The sequence below is a fragment of the Pristiophorus japonicus genome, chromosome 17 (genome assembly GCF_044704955.1).
Source record: "Pristiophorus japonicus isolate sPriJap1 chromosome 17, sPriJap1.hap1, whole genome shotgun sequence".
Taxonomy (NCBI): Eukaryota; Metazoa; Chordata; class Chondrichthyes; family Pristiophoridae; genus Pristiophorus; species Pristiophorus japonicus.
Genome location: NC_091993.1, coordinates 46463799 through 46485875, shown reverse-complemented (window position 1 = coordinate 46485875; position 22077 = coordinate 46463799). Strand labels below are relative to the sequence as shown.

Sequence of the window (22077 nt, the reverse complement as noted above, 5' to 3'; positions counted from 1 at the left end):
GAAGTCTAAAATAGAAGCAGGGGTTGCTGGCTGAATCAACGTCTGTATCGGGAAACGACAGGTTAATGTCGCAGGGGTAGGCCCTTCATCAGAAGTGAGAGCTGAAAGATAAGCAAGTTTTTTAATCGGGTTAGAAAAACAAGAGAGAAGGGGAGGAGGAAAAAGCATCTGATACTCCCGTCACAGAAAGGAAGCTCGTTGGTTGAATGGTCCTCAAAATGCTTAATAGAGAAACAGCAATCCAGTAAATGATATAAAAGATCATCTCGGTGTGACAATGGAAAGCGTCAACAGATTAAAATATCTGATGGTGACAAAGGATGTGAGGGCCCGTCACAAGGGAGAAAATGGAGGAGATTTTAAGAAAGGGAAAGAGAGCTGCAGATACAGAAGGTCTGAAATGTGTGTTGGCCGAAAGATTGGACAAAAATGCAAATGCATTCCTTAAAAATGGGGAGGAAATATCTGTGGAATATAGTTCGTGTTACAGGGTGTGGGAGTGAGGCACCTCGCCACTGGAAGTGCTGTGTGATTGGAAAGCATTGAGAACCGATTACCTCAAATTCAAAAATGTAAGAGTGGAAGATTGCTGAAATACTGCAGTGACCTGCAAGAAACAATACCAACCACAGGGTACTTTTTCTCAATTGTTCCCTTATTAAAACGAATGATTTGGGTGCTTTCCCCACACAAGTGAGGAATCGCACCTGGAGCAAAATGAGCCGCAGCATCTCGTGGTGTTTGTGCAGTAAGCATGTGTTGTCGCCATCTTCTCTGAAGGCCGTCCCCAGGCTGAGACAGGAGCCACTCACCCTGCGACAGTGCATAAGGGCAGCCTGGTCAGCTGGTCGGAAGTTGCCCTGCATTGCCAAAGACCCTGCAAGAAATGATGGCTATAGCCCTGTATGAGAAAGGGTGGACACAGCTCTGGCCTTCCATCCATGTTGTATCATCATGTTCATTGTATTTTGCATAAAACATCTATCTGATCATTCCATGTAGTATTAGTCCAACATTTCGAGCTCTCTCACCTCTCAGTCAGTGCAGCCTGGACTCAAGACCCACTCCAGGGACATAATCTAGGCTGGCACTGAAGTCTTTTGGATGAGGCAGTTAACCAAGATTGTGTTTAGTTTGATTTAAAGATCCCACGACACTTGTCAGACGCATATCCCTCAACGAACACCTCCAAAGTCAAAGTAGCTGGTCATCTATCTGGTTTGCTGTTTGTGGGAGCTCGCTGTGCATAAATTGGCTGATGCTGGATCACAGCAGTGACTGTACTTCTAAAGTAATTAATCGGCTGCGAAGTGCTTTGGGACATCCGCTGATGTGAAAGTTTCTATATAAATGCAATGTTTCTCAGCACCGAGCCACAAATGAGGCGACTGAAACACCTGATGTGCATACAGCTGTGGAGGCAGCAGACCGCTTCCATTCCACAGGACTTTCCCCAATCAGTGTATTGAAAGGAACCCTTTACTTGCTGTGCCAGGATTCCAGAACTTGTTGGGAGCTGAAATTGGCTTTTGACAGGAGCACTTCATGAATCGACAGCCCATTTTACACCACTTTGATTTCAATAGAAAGTGTAGAATGAGCTGCCGGTTTGCTCTGAGCATATTCTACACGACCAGCGAAGACCAATTTCACCCCCAGTCAATCTTCAGCAACTGTACATCTGACTTGAGGGCAATCAAATGAAAAGTAGCGCCCTACTTTCAAAATGAGCTACCTAGCATCATAGCACTGAAGGTGACCATTCAGCTCATCACGCCCATACCGGGCTTTGAAAGAGCTATCCAATTAGTTCCACTCTGTCCCATAGCCCTGTAGTTCTTTATCCAATTCCTTTTTGAAAGTTACTATTCATTCTGCTTCCACCACCCTTTAAGGCAGCGCATTCCAGATCACAACAACTCGCTGTACGACAAAAATGTTTCCTCATGTCGCCTCTGGTTCTTTTGCCAATCACCTTAACTCTGTGCCCTCTGGTTACCAAACATTTATCCATTGGAAGCAGTTTCTCCTTATTTACTCTATCAAAACCCTTCATTATTTTGAACACCTCTATCAAATCTCCTCTTTACCTTCTCTGCTCTTAAGCACAACAACCTCAGCTTCTCCAGTCTCTCCACGTAACTGAAGTCCCTCATCCCTCATACCATTCCAGTCAATCTCTTCTGCACCCTCTCCGAGGCCTTGACCTCCTTCTCAGCAGTTGCACATAATACTCCAGCTGAGGCCTAACCCATATTTTATAAAAGTTCATAACTTCCTTGCTTTTGTACTCTCTGCCTCTATTAATAAAGGCCAGGATCCCATGGGCTTTTTTTTAACAGGTATCTCAGCTTGTCCTGCCATCTTCAATGATTTGTGTACAGGAACCCCCAGGTCTCTCTGTTCCTGCACCCCCTTTAGAATTGTACCATGTAGTTTATATTGCCTCTTCTCATTCTTCCTACCAAAATGAATCACTATTATCCTCCTAAAGTCCATTCCTAGCCTGGATCCATGCTTGCAGGAACCTCCGAATCTATGCCCTCCTGTTTATTATTGAAGTAATTCGGGGAACAGTTATAAGTCGACCGTGTGACAGCCTCTTCAGAAAAGTTGCATTGAGGTTGTCTGACTCTGTCTGGAGCTGTAGCCAGTTGGCTTTTCATGCAGCACAACCAGATGGTGGGTTCGAGAGTGTGCGAGCCACAATTCTGCTCCTAGTTTATTAAATTGCATTGTAGCTGTTGAAAAAAAACCTCTAAAGTATAGGTCCTGGCAATAATCCACACCCACACTTCAGATGTTTGGAAATCTATTGAAACTGTTCTTGGAAGATGCACATTCTAAGCCAGCTGTTTAAGTGTTTCTATGAAGCTATTTGCAGATTTCTCTCAGACTGAGAAAAACATGTTTGATCACAAATGTCTCGCGAGTAAATTTGTTTGATATTTGTATTTCACCAGCTTTAAAGGATTCCACAAAGCAATCCATCAACAGCGACTGGAAGATCGAGCTTCCCGGGGAGTTTCCAATGGCAGGGACCACTGTCCGATACGTGCGACGGGGGCTATGGGAAAAGATGTCTGCCAAGGGACCAACTAAAACACCGCTTCACTTAATGGTAGCTCTCTAATCTTTCTGTCTTCTCCTTTATCAAAACAGATATACCGCTTTGGGTACTGTTGGGGGGGATGATTCATCAGGGGAGAGCAGCAGCAGCCAAGTTCATGGCACCGTGGCTGACTCTGCTGCACACGAGGACAGGAAAAAGAGTGGGAGAGCGATAGTGATAGGGGATTCAATTGTAAGGGGAATAGATAGGCATTTCTGCGGCCGCAACCGAGACTCCAGGATGGAATGTTGCCTCCCTGGTGCAAGGGCCAAGGATGTCTCGGAGCGGGTGCAGGACATTCTAAAAAGGGAGGGTGAACAGCCAGTTGTCGTGATGCATATAGGTACCAACAATATAGGTAAAAAACGGGATGAGGTCTTATGAGACGAAATTAGGGAGCTAGGAGTTAAATTACAAAGTAGTACCTCAAAAGTAGTAATCTCAGGATTGCTACCAGTGCCACGTGCTAGTCAGAGTAGGAATCGCAGGATAGCTCAGATGAATACGTGGCTTGAGGAGTGGTGCAGAAGGGAGGGATTCAAATTCCTGGGACATTGGAAACGGTTCTGGGGGAGGTGGGACCAGTACAAACCGGACGGTCTGCACCTGGACAGGATCGGAACCAGTATCCGAGGGGGAGTGTTTGCTAGTGCTGTTGGGGAGGAGTTAAACTAATATGGCAGGGGGATGGGAACCTATGCAGGGAGTCAGAGGGAAATAGAAGGGGGGGCAGAAGCAAAAGATAGAAAGGAGAATAGTAAAAGTGGAGGGCAGAGAAATCCAAGGCAAAAAGCAAAAAGGGCCACATTACAGAAAGATTCAAAAGGGGCAAAGTGTGTTAAAAAGACAAGCCTGAAGGCTCTATGCCTCAATGCGAGGAGTATTCGAAATAAGGTGGATGAATTAACTGCACAGATAGCAGTTAATGGATACGATGTGATTGGCATCACGGAGACATGGCTCCAGGGTGACCAAGGCTGGGAACTCAACATCCAAGTGTATTCAGCATTTAGGAAGGATAAACAGAAAAGAACAGGAGGCGGGGTGGCGTTGCTGGTTAAAGAGGAAATCAATGCAATTGTAAGGAAGGACATTAGCCTGGATGATGTGGAATTGGTATGGGTGGAGCTGCGGAATTCCAAAGGGCAGAAAACGCTAGTGGGAGTTGTGTATAGATCACCAAATAGTAGTAGTGAGGTTGGGGACAGCATCAAACAAGAAATAAGAGATGTGTGCAATAAAGGTACAGCAGTAATCATGGGCGATTTTAATCTACATATAGAGTGGGCGAATCTAACTGGTAGCAATGCGGTAGAGGAGGATTTCCTGGAGTGTATTAGGGATGGTTTTCCAGACCAATATGTTGAGGAACCAACCAGGGAGCTGGCCATCCTAGACTGGGTGCTGTGTAATGAGAAGGGACTAATTGGCAATCTTGTTGTGCGAGGCCCTTTGAGGAAAAGTGACCATAATATGGTAGAATTCCTTATTAAGATGGAGAGTGACAAAGTTAATTCGGAAACTAGGGTCCTGAACTTAAGGAAAGGTAACTTCGACGGTATGAGGTGTGAATTGGCTGGAACAGACTGGCAGAGGATACTTAAAGGGTTGACGGTGCATAAGCAATGGCAAACATTTAAAGATCACATAGATGAACTTCAGCAATTGTACATCCCTGTCTGGAGTAAAAGTAAAACTGGGAAGGTGGCTCAACCATGGCTAACAAGGGAAATTAAGGATAGTGTTAAAACCAAGGAACAGGCATATAAATTGGCTGGAAAAAGCAACAAACCTGACGACTGGGAGAAATTTAGAATTCAACAGAGGAGGACTAAGGATTTAATTAAAAAGGGAAAAATAGAGTACAAGGGGAAGCTTGCAGGGAACATAAAAACTGACTGCAAAAGCTTCGATAGATATGTGAAGAGAAAAAGATTAGTAAAGACAAACGTAGGTCCCTTGCAGTCGGATACAGGTGAATTTATAATGGGGAACAAAAAAATGGCAGACCAATTGAACCAATACTTCGGTTCTGTCTTCACAAAGGAAGATACAAATAACCTTCCAAATGTACTAGGGGACAGTGGGTCTAGTGAGAATGAGGAAACTGAAAGATATCCTTATTAGGCAGGAAATTGTGTTAGGAAAATTGATGGGATTAAAGGCCGATAAATCCCCAGGTCCTGATAGTCTGCATCCCAGAGTGCCTTAAGGAAGTGGCCCTAGAAATAGTGGATGCATTGTGATTATTTTCCAACAATCTATCGACTCTGGATCAGTTCCTATGGACTGGAGGGTAGCTAATGTAACGGCACTTTTTAAAAAAGGAGGGAGAGAGAAAGCGGGTAATTACAGACCGGTTAGCCTGACATCAGTAGTGGGGAAAATGTTGGAATCAATCATTAAGGATGAAATAGCAGCCCATTTGGAAAGCAGTGACAGGATCGGACCGAGTCAGCATGGATTTATGAAAGGGAAATCATGCTTGACGAATCTTCTGGAATTTTTTGAGGATGTAACTAGTAGAGTGGGCAAGGGAGAACCAGTGGATGTGGTGTATTTGGACTTTCAAAAGGCTTTTGGCAAGGTCCCGCACAAGAGATTGGTGTGCAAAATCAAAGCGCATGGTATTGGGGGTAATGTACTGACATGGATAGAGAACTGGTTGGCAGACAGGCAGCAGAGAGTCGGGATAAACGGGTCCTTTTCAGAATGGCAGGCAGTTACTAGTGGGGTGCCGCAGGGCTCAGTGCTGGGACCCCAGCTCTTTACAATACACATTAACGATTTGGATGAAGGAATAGAGTGTAATATCTCCAAGTTTGCGGAAGGCACTAAACTGGGTGGCGGTGTGAGCTGTGAGGAGGACGCTAAGAGACTGCAGGGTGACTTGGACAGATTAGGTGAGTGATCAAATACATGGCAGATGCAGTATAATGTGGATAAATGTGAGGTTTTCCATTTTGGGGGCAAAAACACGAAGGCAGAATGTTATCTGAATGGCGGCAGACGAGAAAAAGGGGAGGTGCAATGAGACCTGGGTGTCATGGTTCATCAGTCACTGAAAGTGGGCACGCAGGTACAGCAGGCGGTAAAGAAGGCAAATGGCATGTTGGCCTTCAAAGCTAGGGGATTTGAATAGAGGAGCAGGGAGGTCTTACTGCAGTTGTACAGGGCCTTAATGAGGCCTCATCTGGAATATTATGTTCAGTTTTGGTCTCCTAGTCTGAGGAAGGACGTTCATGCTATTGAGGGAGTGCAGCGAAGGTTCACCAGACTGATTCCAGGGATGGCTGGGCTGTCATATGAGGAGAGACTGGATCAACTGGGCCTTTATTCACTGGCGTTTAGAAGGATGAGAGGGGATCTCATAGAAACATGTAAGATTCTGACGGGACTGGACAGGTTAGATGCGGGAAGAATGTTCCCGATGTTGGGGAAGTCCAGAACCAGGGGACATAGTCTTAAGATAAGGGGTAGGCTATTTCGGACTGAGATGAGGAGAAACTTCTTAACTCAGAGAGTTGTTGGCCTGTGAAATTCCCTGCCGCAGAGAGTTGTTGATGCCAGTTCATTGGATATATTCAAGAGTGAGTTAGATATGGCCCTTACGGTTAAGGGGACCAAGGGGTATGGAGACAAAGCAGCACTGAAGGAATGATCAGCCAGGATCTTATTGAATGGCAGTGCAGGCTCGAAGGGCCGTATGGCCTACTCCTGCACCTATTTTCTATGTTTAGGGATGCTGAGCTCCCAATGGATCTTTTCTAATTTAATACTGTTACTTTTTTGGAAACTATTGCGACTAAGAGATTACATTTGGTTAATATTCAGATCTGGCACAAACAGAAACAATGTCATTTTAGCAGTGACTGTCTTGACAGGAGTCTGGTAACCTTTTGAAGAATGTATTTCATTGGTGTCCAGGTACATGGTAAGGTTTTGCCACATGGAGACCGAGAGAAACAAGCTGTGAGGTTCTGCCAGGCCACAGATGGAGATGGAGCCCCATTTCCTACAATTTTAATCGCTCCACCATTGGCGGCCGTGCCTTCAGCCGCCTGGGCCCTAGGCTCTGGAATTCTCTCCCTAAACCTCTCCGCCTCTCTACCTGTCTCTCCTCTTTTAAGACGCTCCTTAAAACCTACCTCTCTGACCAAGCTTTTAGTCATCTGCCCTAATATGTCCTTCGGTGGCTCGGTGTTAAACTTGTTCTATAACCCTCCTGTGAAGCACCTTGGGATGTTTTACTACGTTAAAGGCACTTTATAAATGTGGGCGAAGCTGGTGAGGCTGCATTCATTGTCCATCCTTAGCTGCCCTGAGGTATTTTGGTCATTTGAGAGGGCATTAAGAGTCAACCATGTCATCCATCATCATAGGCGCTCCCTCAAAACGAGGATGACTTGCTTCCACGCCGAAAAGGGATGAGTTCACAGGTGTTTCAATGAAGGACCTAATATTCCCGATCCTGAACTACATCTTGAAGGGTGGAAGATGCCTCTGCGTGGATTTTTTTAACGTGTGGTGGCCGTTGCACACCAGCCACCACACGGGCTTGACAGAGCTAGGTCTTGGTCCAGTGGCAAGTATTAACCAAGACGACTGGAGACCAGCTCTGCTGCACGGACCCAATGCGCACATACATATCGTAGTGTGGGCTGGCCTGTGCTGCCCATGGGCCTTCACCTCTCCTGGGCCCCAAACTCTCGCCTCTCCTGGACGCCAATCACATCCCTCTACGACCTCTTGCCGCTCCTTCGCCCTGACCTCGCCGCTCCTGCTGTACCTGCCCGCGCTGCAGTCAGCCGTCGCCCTCCTGCAGCAGCACGCGCTGCTCCCTACAGTGGTATGCCGCCGCACGCTGCTCCCTCTAATGGCCCCGGCCTGCTGATGGCCTTGCAGGCCGGGACCACACAGATGGGCTTGCACCATGTAGGGCTCCTTTCTCTGACAGACGCTGTTGACAGTCGGCACCTTTCATGATCTGTTTGTCCTGGTGCCAGCCCACACATTCCCAGATTTATTAAATTCAGTTTCTGAGCTTGGAAAGCTGGGATCTCACCTCACTGTCTCAGAGTTGCTCGTCCAGGAGCTCAACCAGTAGACTGCCACACGCACGTAACAGAGTACACTCGTCCAGCGCACCATTCATTTACAGTGTTAGCAGTATGTTAAAGCTGCTAAATCTTTGCTCTGCTGCATTGCAGTGACATATGCATCTATGCACAGGGACATGAACGAATAGCCCATTTACCTCCCAGAAGGAGGCCATTCGACCCATCATGCTTGTACTGGCTCTCAGACAGAACTGCCCACATAGTCCCATTCCCCGGATTTTTCCCAATTATTTTTTTCATTTTCAAAAGTTTTTTCACATTTAAAAGCTATTCTGGATTTTGCTTCCCCGCTGTATCTGATATTAAGAATTGACAGTAGGAGTAGGCCATTCGGCCCCTCGAGCCTGCTCCACCATTCAGTGAGATCATGGCTGATCATCGACCTCAACTTCAATTTCTTGCACTATACCCATATCCCCCTTGATTCCCGTAATATTCAAAAATCTAGCGATCGCTGTCTTGAATATACTCAAAGACTGAGCCTCCATAGCCCTCTGGGGCAGAGAATTCCAAAGATTACCAACCTCTGAGTGAAGAAATTTCTCCTCATCTCAGTCCTAAATGGCCGACCCCTTATTCTGAGACTGTGACCCTTGGTTCTAGACTTCCCAGTCTGGGGAAAACATCCTCCCTACATCTACCCTGTCAAGCCATGTAAGAATTTTGTATGTTTCAATGAGATCACCTCTCATTCATCTAAACTCTAGAGAATATAGGCCTAGTCTACTCAATCTCTCCTCATAGGACAATCCTCCCATCCCAGGAATCAGTCTGGTGAACCTTTGTTGCACTCCCTCTATGGCAAGTATATCCTTCCTTAAGTAAGGAGACCAAAACTGTTCACAGTATTCCAGGTGTATTCGACTATTGGACTATTCTATACCCTTAAGAGGTGAGACATGTTCAATAATGGGCTTGATGAGTCTGCAGATTAACACTACACCCTGGTTCATTTTGTTAATGATACAAGAGGCCTTAGGGTGATGTGACGTAGTGACTGTGCAAGGAACATGTGCTAGGCCTGTCAAGCCTGCTCCGCCATTCATCTAGATCATGGGTGATCTGGAGCACAGCTCCATGTACTGCCTTAGCTCCATATCCCTTGATAACTTTACCGAACAAAATCGATCAATCTTAGTTTTGAAAGCTGTAATTGACCCACAGCCTGTTTGGGAGAGTTCTAGATTTCTACTCAAACCCTGAGCTTGTGTCTACATCAACTGTACCGTGTTTTAAATTAATTGGCGTCAGCTTTGACCAATTGGAAATTTAAATCCAAATCCTCTACCAAGTAATATTAGTGCCATGTGATAACTTTAGGCTTCTCATTTTAAAGGTGCAGCTACTTTCTCTATATCTGCCAACTATCACTGCACTGTGGTTTATAAGGGGTTAAAATATCCTCTAATCATACACCCAGAGTGTTATTGTGTGTGCATTATAAAAGCTATGGGCTACATTTTCTACCCGTTGACTATGAAAAGACAGGAAAGCCAAACCCACAGCAATCTCTTAGGCGTTGAAATATGGGAGATATCGATCAGTTTAAGTTTACAGTGATAACGAGCTAAAATGCCAGTGAGCGCTTTTAATTGATTTTACACAGATCCTGGTCCATGCTCAATCAGGATGAGTCGTTGTATGTGATTCCCCAGTAGCTGATAACAGCCTTGGATCTGAGATAATTTGTTTCAAATTTGACATCCAAATTCAAGCCTTTGAGTCCAAGAAAGCAGCACGAGATGAGCTGCTATCATTTATTTCAAGAATTACATTTTTAAATTGGAAAATCCAGGGGTCTTATCTGCACTGCACCAGTGTTAGTGTCCTCGACCAGGCCAACATCCCCAGCATTGAAGCACTGACCACACTTGATCAGCTCCGCTGGGCAGGCCACATAGTTCGCATGCCTGACATAAGACTCTCAAAGCAAGCGCTCTACTTGGAACTCCTTCACGGCAAACGAGCCCAAGGTGGGCAGCAGAAACATTACAAGGACACCCTCAAAGCCTCCCTGATAAAATGCAACATCCCCATTGACACCTGGGAGTCTCTGGCCAAAGACTACCCTAAGTGGAGGAAGTGCATCTGGGAGGGCGCTGAGCACCTCGAGTCTCATTGCCAAGAGCATGCAGAAAGCAAGCGCAGGCAGCGGAAGGAGCGTGCGGCAAACCAGTTCCACCATCCCTTCCCTCAACGACTATCTGTCCCACCTGTGACAGGGACTGTGGCTCTTGTATTGGACTGTTCAGCCACCTAAGAACTCATGCTAAGAGTGGAAGCAAGACTTCCTCGATTCCGAGGGACTGCCTATGATGATGATGATGCTGGGAAATCTGATGTTAAATAGTCCACATGGACTGCAGTGGCTCAAGAAGAAGGCTTACCTTCTCAAGGTCAAATAGGAATGGGCAGGAAATGCCGGCCTTGCCAGCGACGCCCACATCCCGAGAATGATTTTTATTTAAGGCGTCTCTGATTCACAATGCTGTGGACTATCGAGAGGATGGTGGCCAATCGCAGAGCCACGGGACTGCAGTGCTTGCATTGCTGCCTTGCGGGGACAGGAGGATTGTTTCTGCTCAGAGCAGTGCGGACACATGCCGCTCAGCCCCCACATTTGTTGGAAGCGGTCATTAACCTCACACATGTGATGCAGATTAAGATGTAAAATGTGAACTGAGGATGCTGAATGCCACTTAGTTGAAGTGTTGCAGGAAATTGTTGGCTGATCAATACTGAGAAATAACTGAAGAAGCTACCAGCGGTTCTGGAATGTGTCTTTATTAAATCAGTTCATCTCAAATTGGCCAAGGCAGGAAGGCTGAGGTGCGGGTCTGACTGCACAAGTTTCCCATAAGGATTCGAGGAGGTACTGAGTGGAGCGTTCCCGATTTGAAGGACATAACCCAGGCAGTTATTGTATTCCTGTTTGCTTGACTAAAGAATGGTGTATAAGTGGTTCTGACTTCCACATTCTGCCTTTGCATTCTAGCATCAGTTTTAAAAGGTCACTTGTTCCATCACAGGAAAGGCGTCCAAGTCTAATGAGATTCGATCGTACATACAGCTGCGTTCTTGTACGCAATTAAAGCTGTTACATGTACATGCCAGCAAAAGCTGACTAATGATGTTGACAATTCAACACCAGCGTTTTTTGTAATCTGGGCCTATGGCATGCAAGGTGCTGCTAGTGATCATCTGCAGACTTGTACTATTTAAAAATTCAATCTCGGGATGTGGCCGTCGCTGGCAGGGTTGGCATTTATTGCCCTGAGAAGGTGGTGGTGGTGAGCCGCCTTCTTTAACCATTGCAATTGCGGTTTGGTACAACTGCCAGGCTACTTCGGGGGGCAATTAGATGTCGGCCCAGACCAGGTAAGGATGGCAGGTTTTCTGCCCGAATGGATATTGCAACAATCCCACAGCTTCATGGTCACTTTTACTGTCACCAAATGTTTTACAACTGAACTCAAGTTCTGAATTCACTAGTGGTTCGGTATTCACTAAGGAGGACACAAACAACCTTCCGGATATAAAAGGGGTCAGAAGGTCTAGTAAGAAGAAGGAACTGAGGGAAATCCTTATTAGTCGGGAAATTGTGTTGGGGAAATTGATGGGATTGAAGGCCGATAAATCCCCAGGGCCTGATGGTCTGCATCCCAGAGTACTTAAGGAGGTGGCCTCGGAAATAGCGGATGCATTGACAGTCATTTTCCAACATTTCATAGACTCTGGATCAGTTCCTATGGAGTGGAGGGTAGCCAATGTAACCCCACTTTCTAAAAAAAGGAGGGAGAGAGAAAACAGGGAATTATAGACCGGTCAGCCTGACGTAGTGGGTAAAATGATGGAATCAATTATTAAGGATGTCACAGCAGCGCATTTGGAAAGAGGTGACATGATAGGTCCAAGTCAGCATGGATTTGTGAAAGGGAAATCATGCTTGACAAATCTTCTGGAATTTTTTGAGGATGTTTCCAGTAGAGTGGACAAGGGGGAACCAGTTGATGTGGTGTATTTGGACTTTCAGAAGGCTTTCGACAAGGTCCCATACAAGAGATTAATATGCAAAGTTAAAGCACATGGTATTGGGGGTAGTGTGCTGACGTGGATTGAGAACTGATTGGCAGACAGGAAGCAAAGAGTAGGAGTAAATGGGTACTTTTCAGAATGGCAGGCAGTGACTAGTGGAGTGCCGCAAGGTTCTGTGCTGGGGCCCCAGCTGTTAACATTGTACATTAATGATTTAGACGAGGGGATTAAATGTAGTATCTCCAAATTTGCGGATGACACTAAGTTGGGTGGCAGTGTGAGCTGCGAGGAGGATGCTATGAGGCTGCAGAGTGACTTGGATAGGTTAGGTGAGTGGGCAAATGCATGGCAGATGAAGTATAATGTGGATAAATGTGAGGTTATCCACTTTGGTGGTAAAAACAGAGAGACAGACTATTATCTGAATGGTGACAGATTAGGAAAAGGGGAGGTGCAACGAGACCTGGGTGTCATGGTACATCAATCATTGAAGGTTGGCATGCAGGTACAGCAGGCGGTTAAGAAAGCAAATGGCATGTTGGCCTTCATAGCGAGGGAACTTGAGTACAGGAGCAGGGAGGTGTTACTACAGTTGTACAGGGCCTTGGTGAGGACACATCTGGAGTGTTGTGTACAGTTTTGGTCTCCTAACTTGAGGAAGGACATTCTTGTTATTGAGGGAATGCAGCGAAGGTTCACCAGACTGATTCCCAGGATGGCGGGACTGACATATCAAGAAAGACTGGATCAACTGGGCTTGTATTCACTGGAGTTCAGAAGAATGAGAGGGGATCTCATAGAAACGTTTAAAACTCTGATGGGTTTAGACAGGTTAGACGCAGGAAGAATGTTCCCAATGTTGTGGAAGTCCAGAACCAGGGGTCACAGTCTAAGGATAAGGGGTAAGCCATTTAGGACCGAGATGAGGAGAAACTTCTTCACCCAGTGAGTGGTGAACCTGTGGAATTCTCTCCCACAGAAAGTTGTTGAGGCCAATTCACTAAATATATTCAAAAAGGAGTTAGATGTAGTCCTTACTACTAGGGGGATCAAGGGGTATGGCGAGAAAGCAGGGATGGGATACTGAAGTTGCATGTTCAGCCATGAACTCATTGAATGGCAGTGCAGGCTCGAAGGGCCGAATGGTCTACTCCTGCACCTATTTTCTATGTCTATGTCTATGTCTAACCTGCCATGGTGGGATTTGAACCTGTGCTTGTACTGGATCAGCCTAAGCCTCAAGGGTTACTAGGCCACTAACATTATCACAACACTACCGTACGCTCTAACAGCTGTCCCCAAATCCATAAATACAGAGAGGTTGATGCCTTTATCTCCAGCACCTGCATGCCCCATGCTGCACCTGCGGACCACCGGTACAGGGTGTTGCCTTGACCCCCGACCCTGGCCACGTGCTCTTTCATCCCTTGTTAAGGGGGTATGCAAGAATTTTTAGCAGGCTTCAGTGCCGGCCGCTTGGACGGCCCCTCTCCCATACCCCCTTCCCCCCCACCCTGCCCACCCTGCTGAGACCACTTGTTCTGGGGCGGGCCGCCACAACCGACTCAAGGTGCCAGCCTCCGGTACTGCACGGGGCCCAGAGTGAAGCCGGGAAATGGGACTTCCCGATTTAGGGCATCGCCTGCCTCCTTGGTGTCGATGTTTTGTACGTAAGAAATAGGAGTAGGAGTCGGCCATTTGGCCCCTCGATCCTTCTCCGCCATTCAATAAGATCACGGCTGATCTGATCTTGGCCTCAACTCCACTTCCCTGCCCGCTCCCCGTAACCCTTGACTCCCTTATCCTTCAAAAAAAATGGGCAGAACCTCTGTCCCTGATAAAGGAGGTCAGGAAATCCCAGAAAGGGGATTTGTGCTCCCAGACAGACAAATGATGTTGGCAGTGTAAAATGTTGCTGTGATTTCACCACACTCCCTTGTGACTGGTGATGAGAGCCGGCTGCTGCAAAGTGTGGCAGCAAAAACAGAAAAATAGGTACATTTTCAGCTTCACTGGACGCCTCACCATTTCTCCATCTCCCAACTTATTTTCTCTGCTCTAAACAGTTAGCACATAACCTACATACAGATCAGTTCATTTCTGCCTGAGGACTAAACAGTTCGCATAGCTTCTTGCACAATATATCCTTGAAATTCTCTATTAAAAAACACTTATTTTTATGTGTTTAATTTCTGATGAACACTTCGCAATGTGATTCTCAAAACGTGCCGTCAAAAAGATCGATGGTAATGGCTGCAGAAAGACATCTTCTCAATAACTGCACTGCGAACATCCCAGTTACCCAGCCTCATATTCTTCAGCAGCTTGTAGTGAGATCCATTAACTCGCAGTTTTCGGATGATTTTAATTCCAAGGCAGTGCACGTTCTTACTGATGCTACCACTGATTCATTATTTAAGGGCAAACAGTGTAAAAATGACGGACATTAATTGGGGGAGCTTTGCTCGGATTCAAACCTGATGCGTTGATAATGACATCATTAATAAAGCTCTCAAACTAACAGTGCAATTTCACAGAGAGATAAGAGGCTGGTGTAATTTGCTTTCTAACATACCCTTGTTTCACAAATTAGGTGCTGCTATTCCACGATCAAAGTTACGGTATCCACTATGAATACACAATCTCGGTGAACAACTCGATTGAAGGAAAAAGCAAGTTGCAGAAACAGCTGGAGCCTCTTTACTTGTGGACAAACACTGGCTGGGGACAATGCAGTGTACAGTGTGGAGGAGGTACGGTCAATAAATAGCTGACATTTAGCGTTTATCACAGACAGGTGAAGGGTATCAGAGACACTCCCAGATTCCAGATATATTTATATAGCATTGTCAGCTTTGCTTCACAACAACAACAACTTGCCTCAACGAGTGCCTTCACCGTAGCAATGTTACGCAGGACGCTTCAAAGGGGTGTGAGGATAAAACGGTCACTGGGCCAAAGGAGAGATGGTGACTTGGGCAAAGAGGTGGGTTTTAAGAAGAGGAAGGAGTAAAGGGGTTTAGAGAGGGAATTCCAGAGTATGGTTACTGTTAAGGTCGCCAACGGTGGGGTGAATTATGAGGGGGCTTAACAAAGTGGATGCAGAGAGGATGTTTCCACTGATGGGGGAGACTAGAACTAGAGGGCATAATCTTAGAATAAGGTGCCGCCTATTTAAAATTGAGATGAGGATGAATTTCTTCTCTCAGATGATTGTAAATCTGTGGAATTCACTGCCTCAGAGAGCTGTGAAAGCTGGGTCATTGAATATATTTAAGACAGAAATAGACAATTTCGTAACCGATAAGAGGTTATGGGGAGCGGGCAGGGAAGTGGACCTGAGTCCATGATCGGATCAGCCATGATCGTATTAAATGACGGAGCAGGCTCGAGGGGCCATATGGCCTACTCCTGCTCCTATTTCTTATGTTCTTATGTGAAGGGAGATAAACAAGAGGAATGGAAAGTTTGGGATGTGGTGTGGGACTGGAGGAAGTTACTGAGATAGGGAGGGGTGAGGTCATGGGGGAATTTGAAAACAAGGATGAGAATTTTAAATATGAGGCAGTGGGGAATGAGGAGCAAATGTAGGTCAGCAAGGATACGAGTGATGGACGAACATCCTATTGTTGCAATATAGGAGACGGGAGGCAGAGTATTGGATGAGCTGAAGTTTAGGGAGGGTGGGGCCAGCCATGAGAGAATTTGAACATTCGAGTGTGGAAGTGAGCAAAGGCATGGATGAGTGTTTCAGAGACAGATGAGCTGAGGCAGGGGCGGAGATGAGTGATGTTATGGAGTTGGAAGTAGGTGGTCTTTATGATGGTGAAGTTAAAGGGTTGGAAACTCAGCTGAGGTTCAGACAGAGTGCTGAGGTTGTGAACAGTCGGATTCAACCTCAGACAGTGGCCGGGGAGGGGGACGGAGTCGGTTGCTAGGGAATGGAGTTTGTGGTGGGGGCCGAAGACAATGCCCGCAGAAACAGTTTGTCGACACAACAAATTTCGGAGTTAAATGTAAAAGGGTGGATTTCACAAAATGGCGGCTGTGGTGAGACGCCTCATCAGTCGGCAGCACGTCCCAGAATATCGCAGGCTCACTCCACGCCTGCTCACCGCAAACAGGTTCGCCAAAATCCACCTTTTAAACGTATAAATTATTCATCAATGCTTAAAGGGAACAATTGATTGAAATTGCGAGCAGGAATTAGTAAAGTTGGTGTAACTGGGAAATGGCCACATAGGATATACAGCACAGACACAGGCCATTCGGCTCAACCAATCCATGCTGGCGTTTATGCTCCACTCGAGCCTACTCCCGTCTTTCCTCAACTAAATCTATCAGCATAACCCTCTGTTCCCTTCTCCCTCATATGCGTGACCAGCTGCCCGTTAAATGCATCGATACTATTCACCTCAACCACTCCCGGTGGTAGCGAGTTCAACATTCTCATCGCTCTCTGGGTAAAGTTTCTTATGAATTCCCTATTGGATTTCTTGGTGACTATCTTATATTGATGGCCTCTAAGTTTGCACCTCCAACAAGTGGAAACACTCTCTCTGTATCTGCTCTATCAAAACCTTTCACAATTTTAAAGGCCTCTATTAGGTCACCCCTTAACCTTCTCCCAGCCTGTTCATCCTTTCCTGATATGTATACCCTCACAGTTCTGGTATCAAGCTTGTAAATCTTTTTTGCACCCTCTCCAGTGCCTCTATATCGTTTTATAATATGGCGACCAGAATTGTACACAGTACTCTCAGTATGGTCTATCCGAGGTTCGATACAGGTTTAGCATCACTTCCCTACTTTTCAATTTAATCCCTCTAGAAATAAACCCTGGTGCTTGGTTTGCTGTTTTATGGCCTTGTTGACCTGCGTCACAACTGTTAGCGATTTGTGTATTTGTACTCCCAGATCTCTTTGAAACATAGAAACATAGAAATTAGGTGCAGGAATAGGCCATTCGGCCCTTCGAGCCTGCACCACCATGGCTGATCATTCACCTCAGTACCCCTTTCCTGCTTTCTCTCCATACCCCTTGATCCCTTTAGCCATAAGGGCCATATCTAACTCCCTCTTGAATATATCCAATGAACTGGCATCAATAACTCTCTGCGGTAAGGAATTCCACAGGTTAACAACTCTCTGAGTGAAGAATTTTCTCTTCACCTCAGTCCTAAATGGCTTACCCTTATCCTTAGACTATGTCCCCTGGTTCTGGACATCCCCAACATTGGGAACATTCTTCCTGCATCTAACCTGCCTAAACCCATCAAAATTTTATATGTTTCTATGAGATCTCCTCTCATCCTTCTAAACTCCAGTGAATGCAGGCCCAGTCGATCCAGTCTCTCCTCATATGTCAGTCCTTCCATCCCGGGAATCAGTCTGGTGAACCTTCGCTGCATTCCCTCAATAGCAAGAACGTCCTTCCTCAGATTAGGAGACCAAAACTGAACACAATATTCCAGGTGAGGCCTCACTAAGGCCCTGTACAACTGCAGTAAGACCTCCCTGCTCCTCTACTCAAATCCCCTAGCTATGAAGGCCAACATGCCATTTGCCTTCTTCACCGCCTGCTGTATCTGCATGCCAACTTTCAATGACTGATGTACCATGACGCCCAGGTCTCGTTGCACCTCCCCTTTTCCTAATCTGCCACCATTCAGATAATATTCTGCCTTCGTGTTTTTGCCACCAAAGTGGATAACCTCACATTTATCCACATTATACGGCATCTGCCACGCGTTTGCCCACTCACCTAACCTGCCCAAGTCACCCTGCAGCCTTTTAGCGTCCTCCTCACAGCTCACACCGCCACCCAGCTTAGTGTCATCTGCAAACTTGGAGATATTACACTCAATTCCCTCATCCAAATCATTAATGTATATTGTAAATAGCTGGGGTCCCAGCATTGAGTCCTGCGGCACCCCACTAGTCACTGCCTGCCATTCTGAAAAGGAAGCATTTATCCCGACTCTCTGCTTCTGTCTGCCAACCAATTCTCTATCCACGTCAGTACATTACCCCCAATACCACGTGCTTTAATTTTGCACACCAATTTCTTGTGTGGGACCTTGTCAAAAGCCTTTTGAAAGTCCAAATACACCACATCCACTGGTTCTCCCTTGTCCACTCTGCTAGTTACATCCTCAAAAAATTCTCGAAGATTTGTCAAGCAGGATTTCACTTTCATAAATCCATGCTGACTTGGACCGATCCTGTCACTGCTTTCCAAATGTGCTGCTATTTCATCTTTAATAATTGATTCCAACATTTTCCCCACGACTGATGTCAGGCTAACCGATCTATAATTACCTGTTTTCTCTCTCCCTTTTTCTATAAAAGTGGTGTTACATTAGCTACCCTCCAGTCCATAGGAACCGATCCAGAGTTGATAGACTGTTGGAAAATGATCACCAATGCATCCACTATTTCTAGAGCTACTTCCTTAAGTACTCTGGGATGCAAACTATCAGGCCCCGGGGATTTATCGGCCTTTAATCCCATCAATTTTCCGAACATAATTTTCCGCCTAATAAGGATTTCCTTCAGTTCCTCCTTCTCACTAGACCCTCAGTCCCCTAGTATTTCCGGAAGGTTATTTGTGTCTTCCTTCGTGAAGACAGAACCAAAGTATTTGTTTAAGTGATCCGCCATTTCATTGTTCCCCATTATAAATTCACCTGAATCTGACTGCAAGGGACCTACGTTTGTTTTCACTATTCTTTTTCTCTTCACATATCTATAGAAGCTTTTGCAGTCAGTTTTTATGTTCCCAGCAAGCTTCCTCTCATACTCTATTTTCCCCCTCCTAATTAAACCCTTGTCCTCCTCTGCTGTATTACAAAATTCTCCCAGTCCTCAGGTTTGCTGCTTTTTCTGGCCAATTTATATGCCTCTTCCTTGGATTTAACACTATCCTTAATTTCCCTTGTTAGCCACAGTTGAGCCACCTTCCCCGTTTTATTTTTACTCCAGACAGGGATGTACAATTGTTGAAGTTCATCTATGTGATCTTTAAATGTTTGCCATTGTCTATCCACCGTCAACCCTTTAAGTATCACTCACCAGTCTATTCTAGCCAATTCACGTCTCATACCATCGAAGTTACCTTTCCTTAAGTTCAGGACCCTAGTCTCTGAATTAACTGTGTCACTCTCCACCTTAATAAAGAATTCTACCATATCATGGTTACTCTACCCCAAGGGACCTCGCACAACAAGATTGCTAATTGGTCCTTTCTCATTACACATCACCCAGTCTAGGATGGCCAGCCCTCTCGTTGGTTCCTCGACATATTGGTCTAGAAAACCATCCCTAATGCATTCCAGGAAATCTTCCTCCACCGCACTGCTACCAGTATGGTTAGTCCAATCTATATGTAGATTAAAGTCGCCCATGATAACTGCTGTACCTTTATTGCACGCATCCCTAATTTCTGGTTTGATCCTGTCCCCAACCTCACTACTACTATTTGGTGGTCTGTACACAACTCCCACTAGCGTTTTCTGCCCTTTGGTAATCCGTAGCTCCACCGATACAGATTCCACATCATCCAAGCTAATGTCCTTCCTTACTATTGCATTAATTTCCTCTTTAACCAGCAACGCCACCCCATCTCCTTTTCCTTTCTGTCTATCCTTCCTAAATGTTGAATACCCCTGGATGTTGAGTTCCAGCCTTGGTCATCCTGGAGCTGTGATGCCAATTATATCATATCCGTTAGCTGCTATCTGTGCAGTTAATTCGTCCACCTTATTCCGAATACTCCTTGCATGGAGGCACAGAGACTTCAAGCTTGTCTTTTTAACACCCTTCGCCCCTTTAGAATTTTGCTGTAATGTGGCCCTTTTTGCTTTTTGCCTTGGGTTTCTCTGCCCTCCACTTTTATTTTTCTTCTTTCTATCTTTTGCTTCTGCCCTCATTCTACTTCCCTCTGTCTCCCTGCATAGGTTCCCATCCCCCTGCCATATTAGTTTAACCCTTCACCAACAGCACTAGCAAACACTCCCCCTAGGACATTGGTTCCGGTCCTGCCCAGGTGCAGACCGTCCGGTTTGTACTGATCCTACCTCCTCCAGAACCAGTTCCAATGTCCACGGAATTTGAATCCCTCCCTTCTGCTCCTCTACCCTATTCTTATTTTATAAGTAATATGTGACCTCCTTATTTTTCTTACCAAAATGTAATATCTCACACTTACCTATGTTGAAATTAACTTGCCAATGATATGCCCATTCTGCAAGTTTATTAATGTCTTCTTGAATGTTAGGTACATAAGAACACTGTTAAAGGACCCCTGTCACCCCACAGGCCAGACTACTGGAAGCAACTGCGTCTGTCACATTTCCTCTGAAAGATATCAGCATCTGCTCAAACAAAAATGATTATGTAAACTAATAAAATTGAGCATGTGGCTCCGTTCAAAAGGGCTTTACAGCCAATTCAGCACTTTTGGAGTGTAGTCGCTGTTGTAAGGTAGGAAACACGGCAGCCAAATTGCACACAGCAAGCTCCCACAAACAGCAATGCAATGATGAGCAGATAATCTATTTTAGTGATGTTGATTCAGGGATAAATATTGGCCAGGACACCAGGGATAACTCTCCTGCTCTTCTTTGAATAGTGCCACAGGATCTTTTGCATCTGCCTGAGAGAGCAGGCTTGGTGTCATGTCTCATCCGAAACATGACATCTCCGACAGTGCAGCACTCCCTCAGTAGGGCACTGGAATGTCAACCTAGATTTTGTGCTCAAGTCTCTAGAGTAGGACTTGAACCCACAAGAGTGGAGTTAGTTAGTAGTTGCAGAATTGAGAATTAAAGTATATTATTGGGTACTTGGGGGCCTGTTCCCCATTAGCCTGTCATTATCCGGTGTTACTGTAAAACAGACCATTGTGGCTTTGGGGGAGTGTGGTGAATCATGTAAAAGTTAGCCAGTGTGACCTGACGATTCTGGGAATATCGCCCATTGTACAGCGGGCTTATGGTGTCCATTTCGTCTTCAGGAAATGAACACTCACGGCAGTCTGCCCAGCTCTCCACTGCAAGAGCTGCCAGACCACCAGACTTACAGCAATGTGTAAATCAGCATAATAGCAGTACCACATCGAGGGTACTGCTAACCTGGCAAGTTTTGCAAACAGATGAGTAAAAATATATTGCTTTGTGCTCCGCTTTTCAGATTTACAGCTGCTCTCTCAAGTATGAACTTGGTCCCCGCAAAAAGCAATTGGATAACTATTTGATGGGGAAAGGGCAGGGACCAGGACTAGTTGGATCGTTCTTTCAAGGAGCCGGCACAGGCACGATGGGCCGAATAGCCTTCTCTGCTGTATCATTCTGTGCTGTACAGAAATGCCCACCGTGTCCGTAATAAAACAGGAGAACTGGAGGCAATTATGCGTTGTGAGGAACCAGACATAGTAGGGATTACTGAGACATGGCTACAGAAAAATTAGGACTGGAAAGTAAACATATTTAGAAAAGATAGAGAAGGAAAAAGGGGAGATGGACAAGCTATACTTATTAGAGATATCAAATTAAGCAAATGAGTAAAAAACATAGGGGCCGAAATTGGTGAAGGCCCCGGCCTGCCCAAGTGCTACCCAAAGGACCGCCGATGGCCGCCAAGGTACCTGACGGTACTTTGGGCGGAGTTTTTGTCATAAAGGTCCTTGGAAGGGCGGCAGGCTGCAAAAGAGGGACTTACGCCACCAATCTGGGCGGCAACCAGCGGGAGCTCCCAATCTCGGCGGTAAAGGCGCTTGCCGCCCAAGTGCCGCTGAGGATGGAGTCGGGC

The 22077-nt window shown here is 45.8% G+C and overlaps 1 protein-coding gene across 2 annotated transcripts in view; it reads left to right on the top strand.

Moving 5' to 3' along the window:
* adamts17 (ADAM metallopeptidase with thrombospondin type 1 motif, 17) overlaps positions 1–22077 on the top strand; it is an 823747-nt gene that overhangs the window by 541999 nt on the left and 259671 nt on the right. For both annotated transcript variants that reach the window (XR_011587458.1, XM_070858706.1), the window contains exons 16-17: positions 2964–3121; positions 14861–15020. Coding sequence is in view for 1 of the 2 variants with exons in the window: in XM_070858706.1 (XP_070714807.1) it covers positions 2964–3121; positions 14861–15020 (318 nt within the window). In the remaining variant the exon portion in view is untranslated. The remainder of the gene's footprint in view (positions 1–2963; positions 3122–14860; positions 15021–22077) is intronic.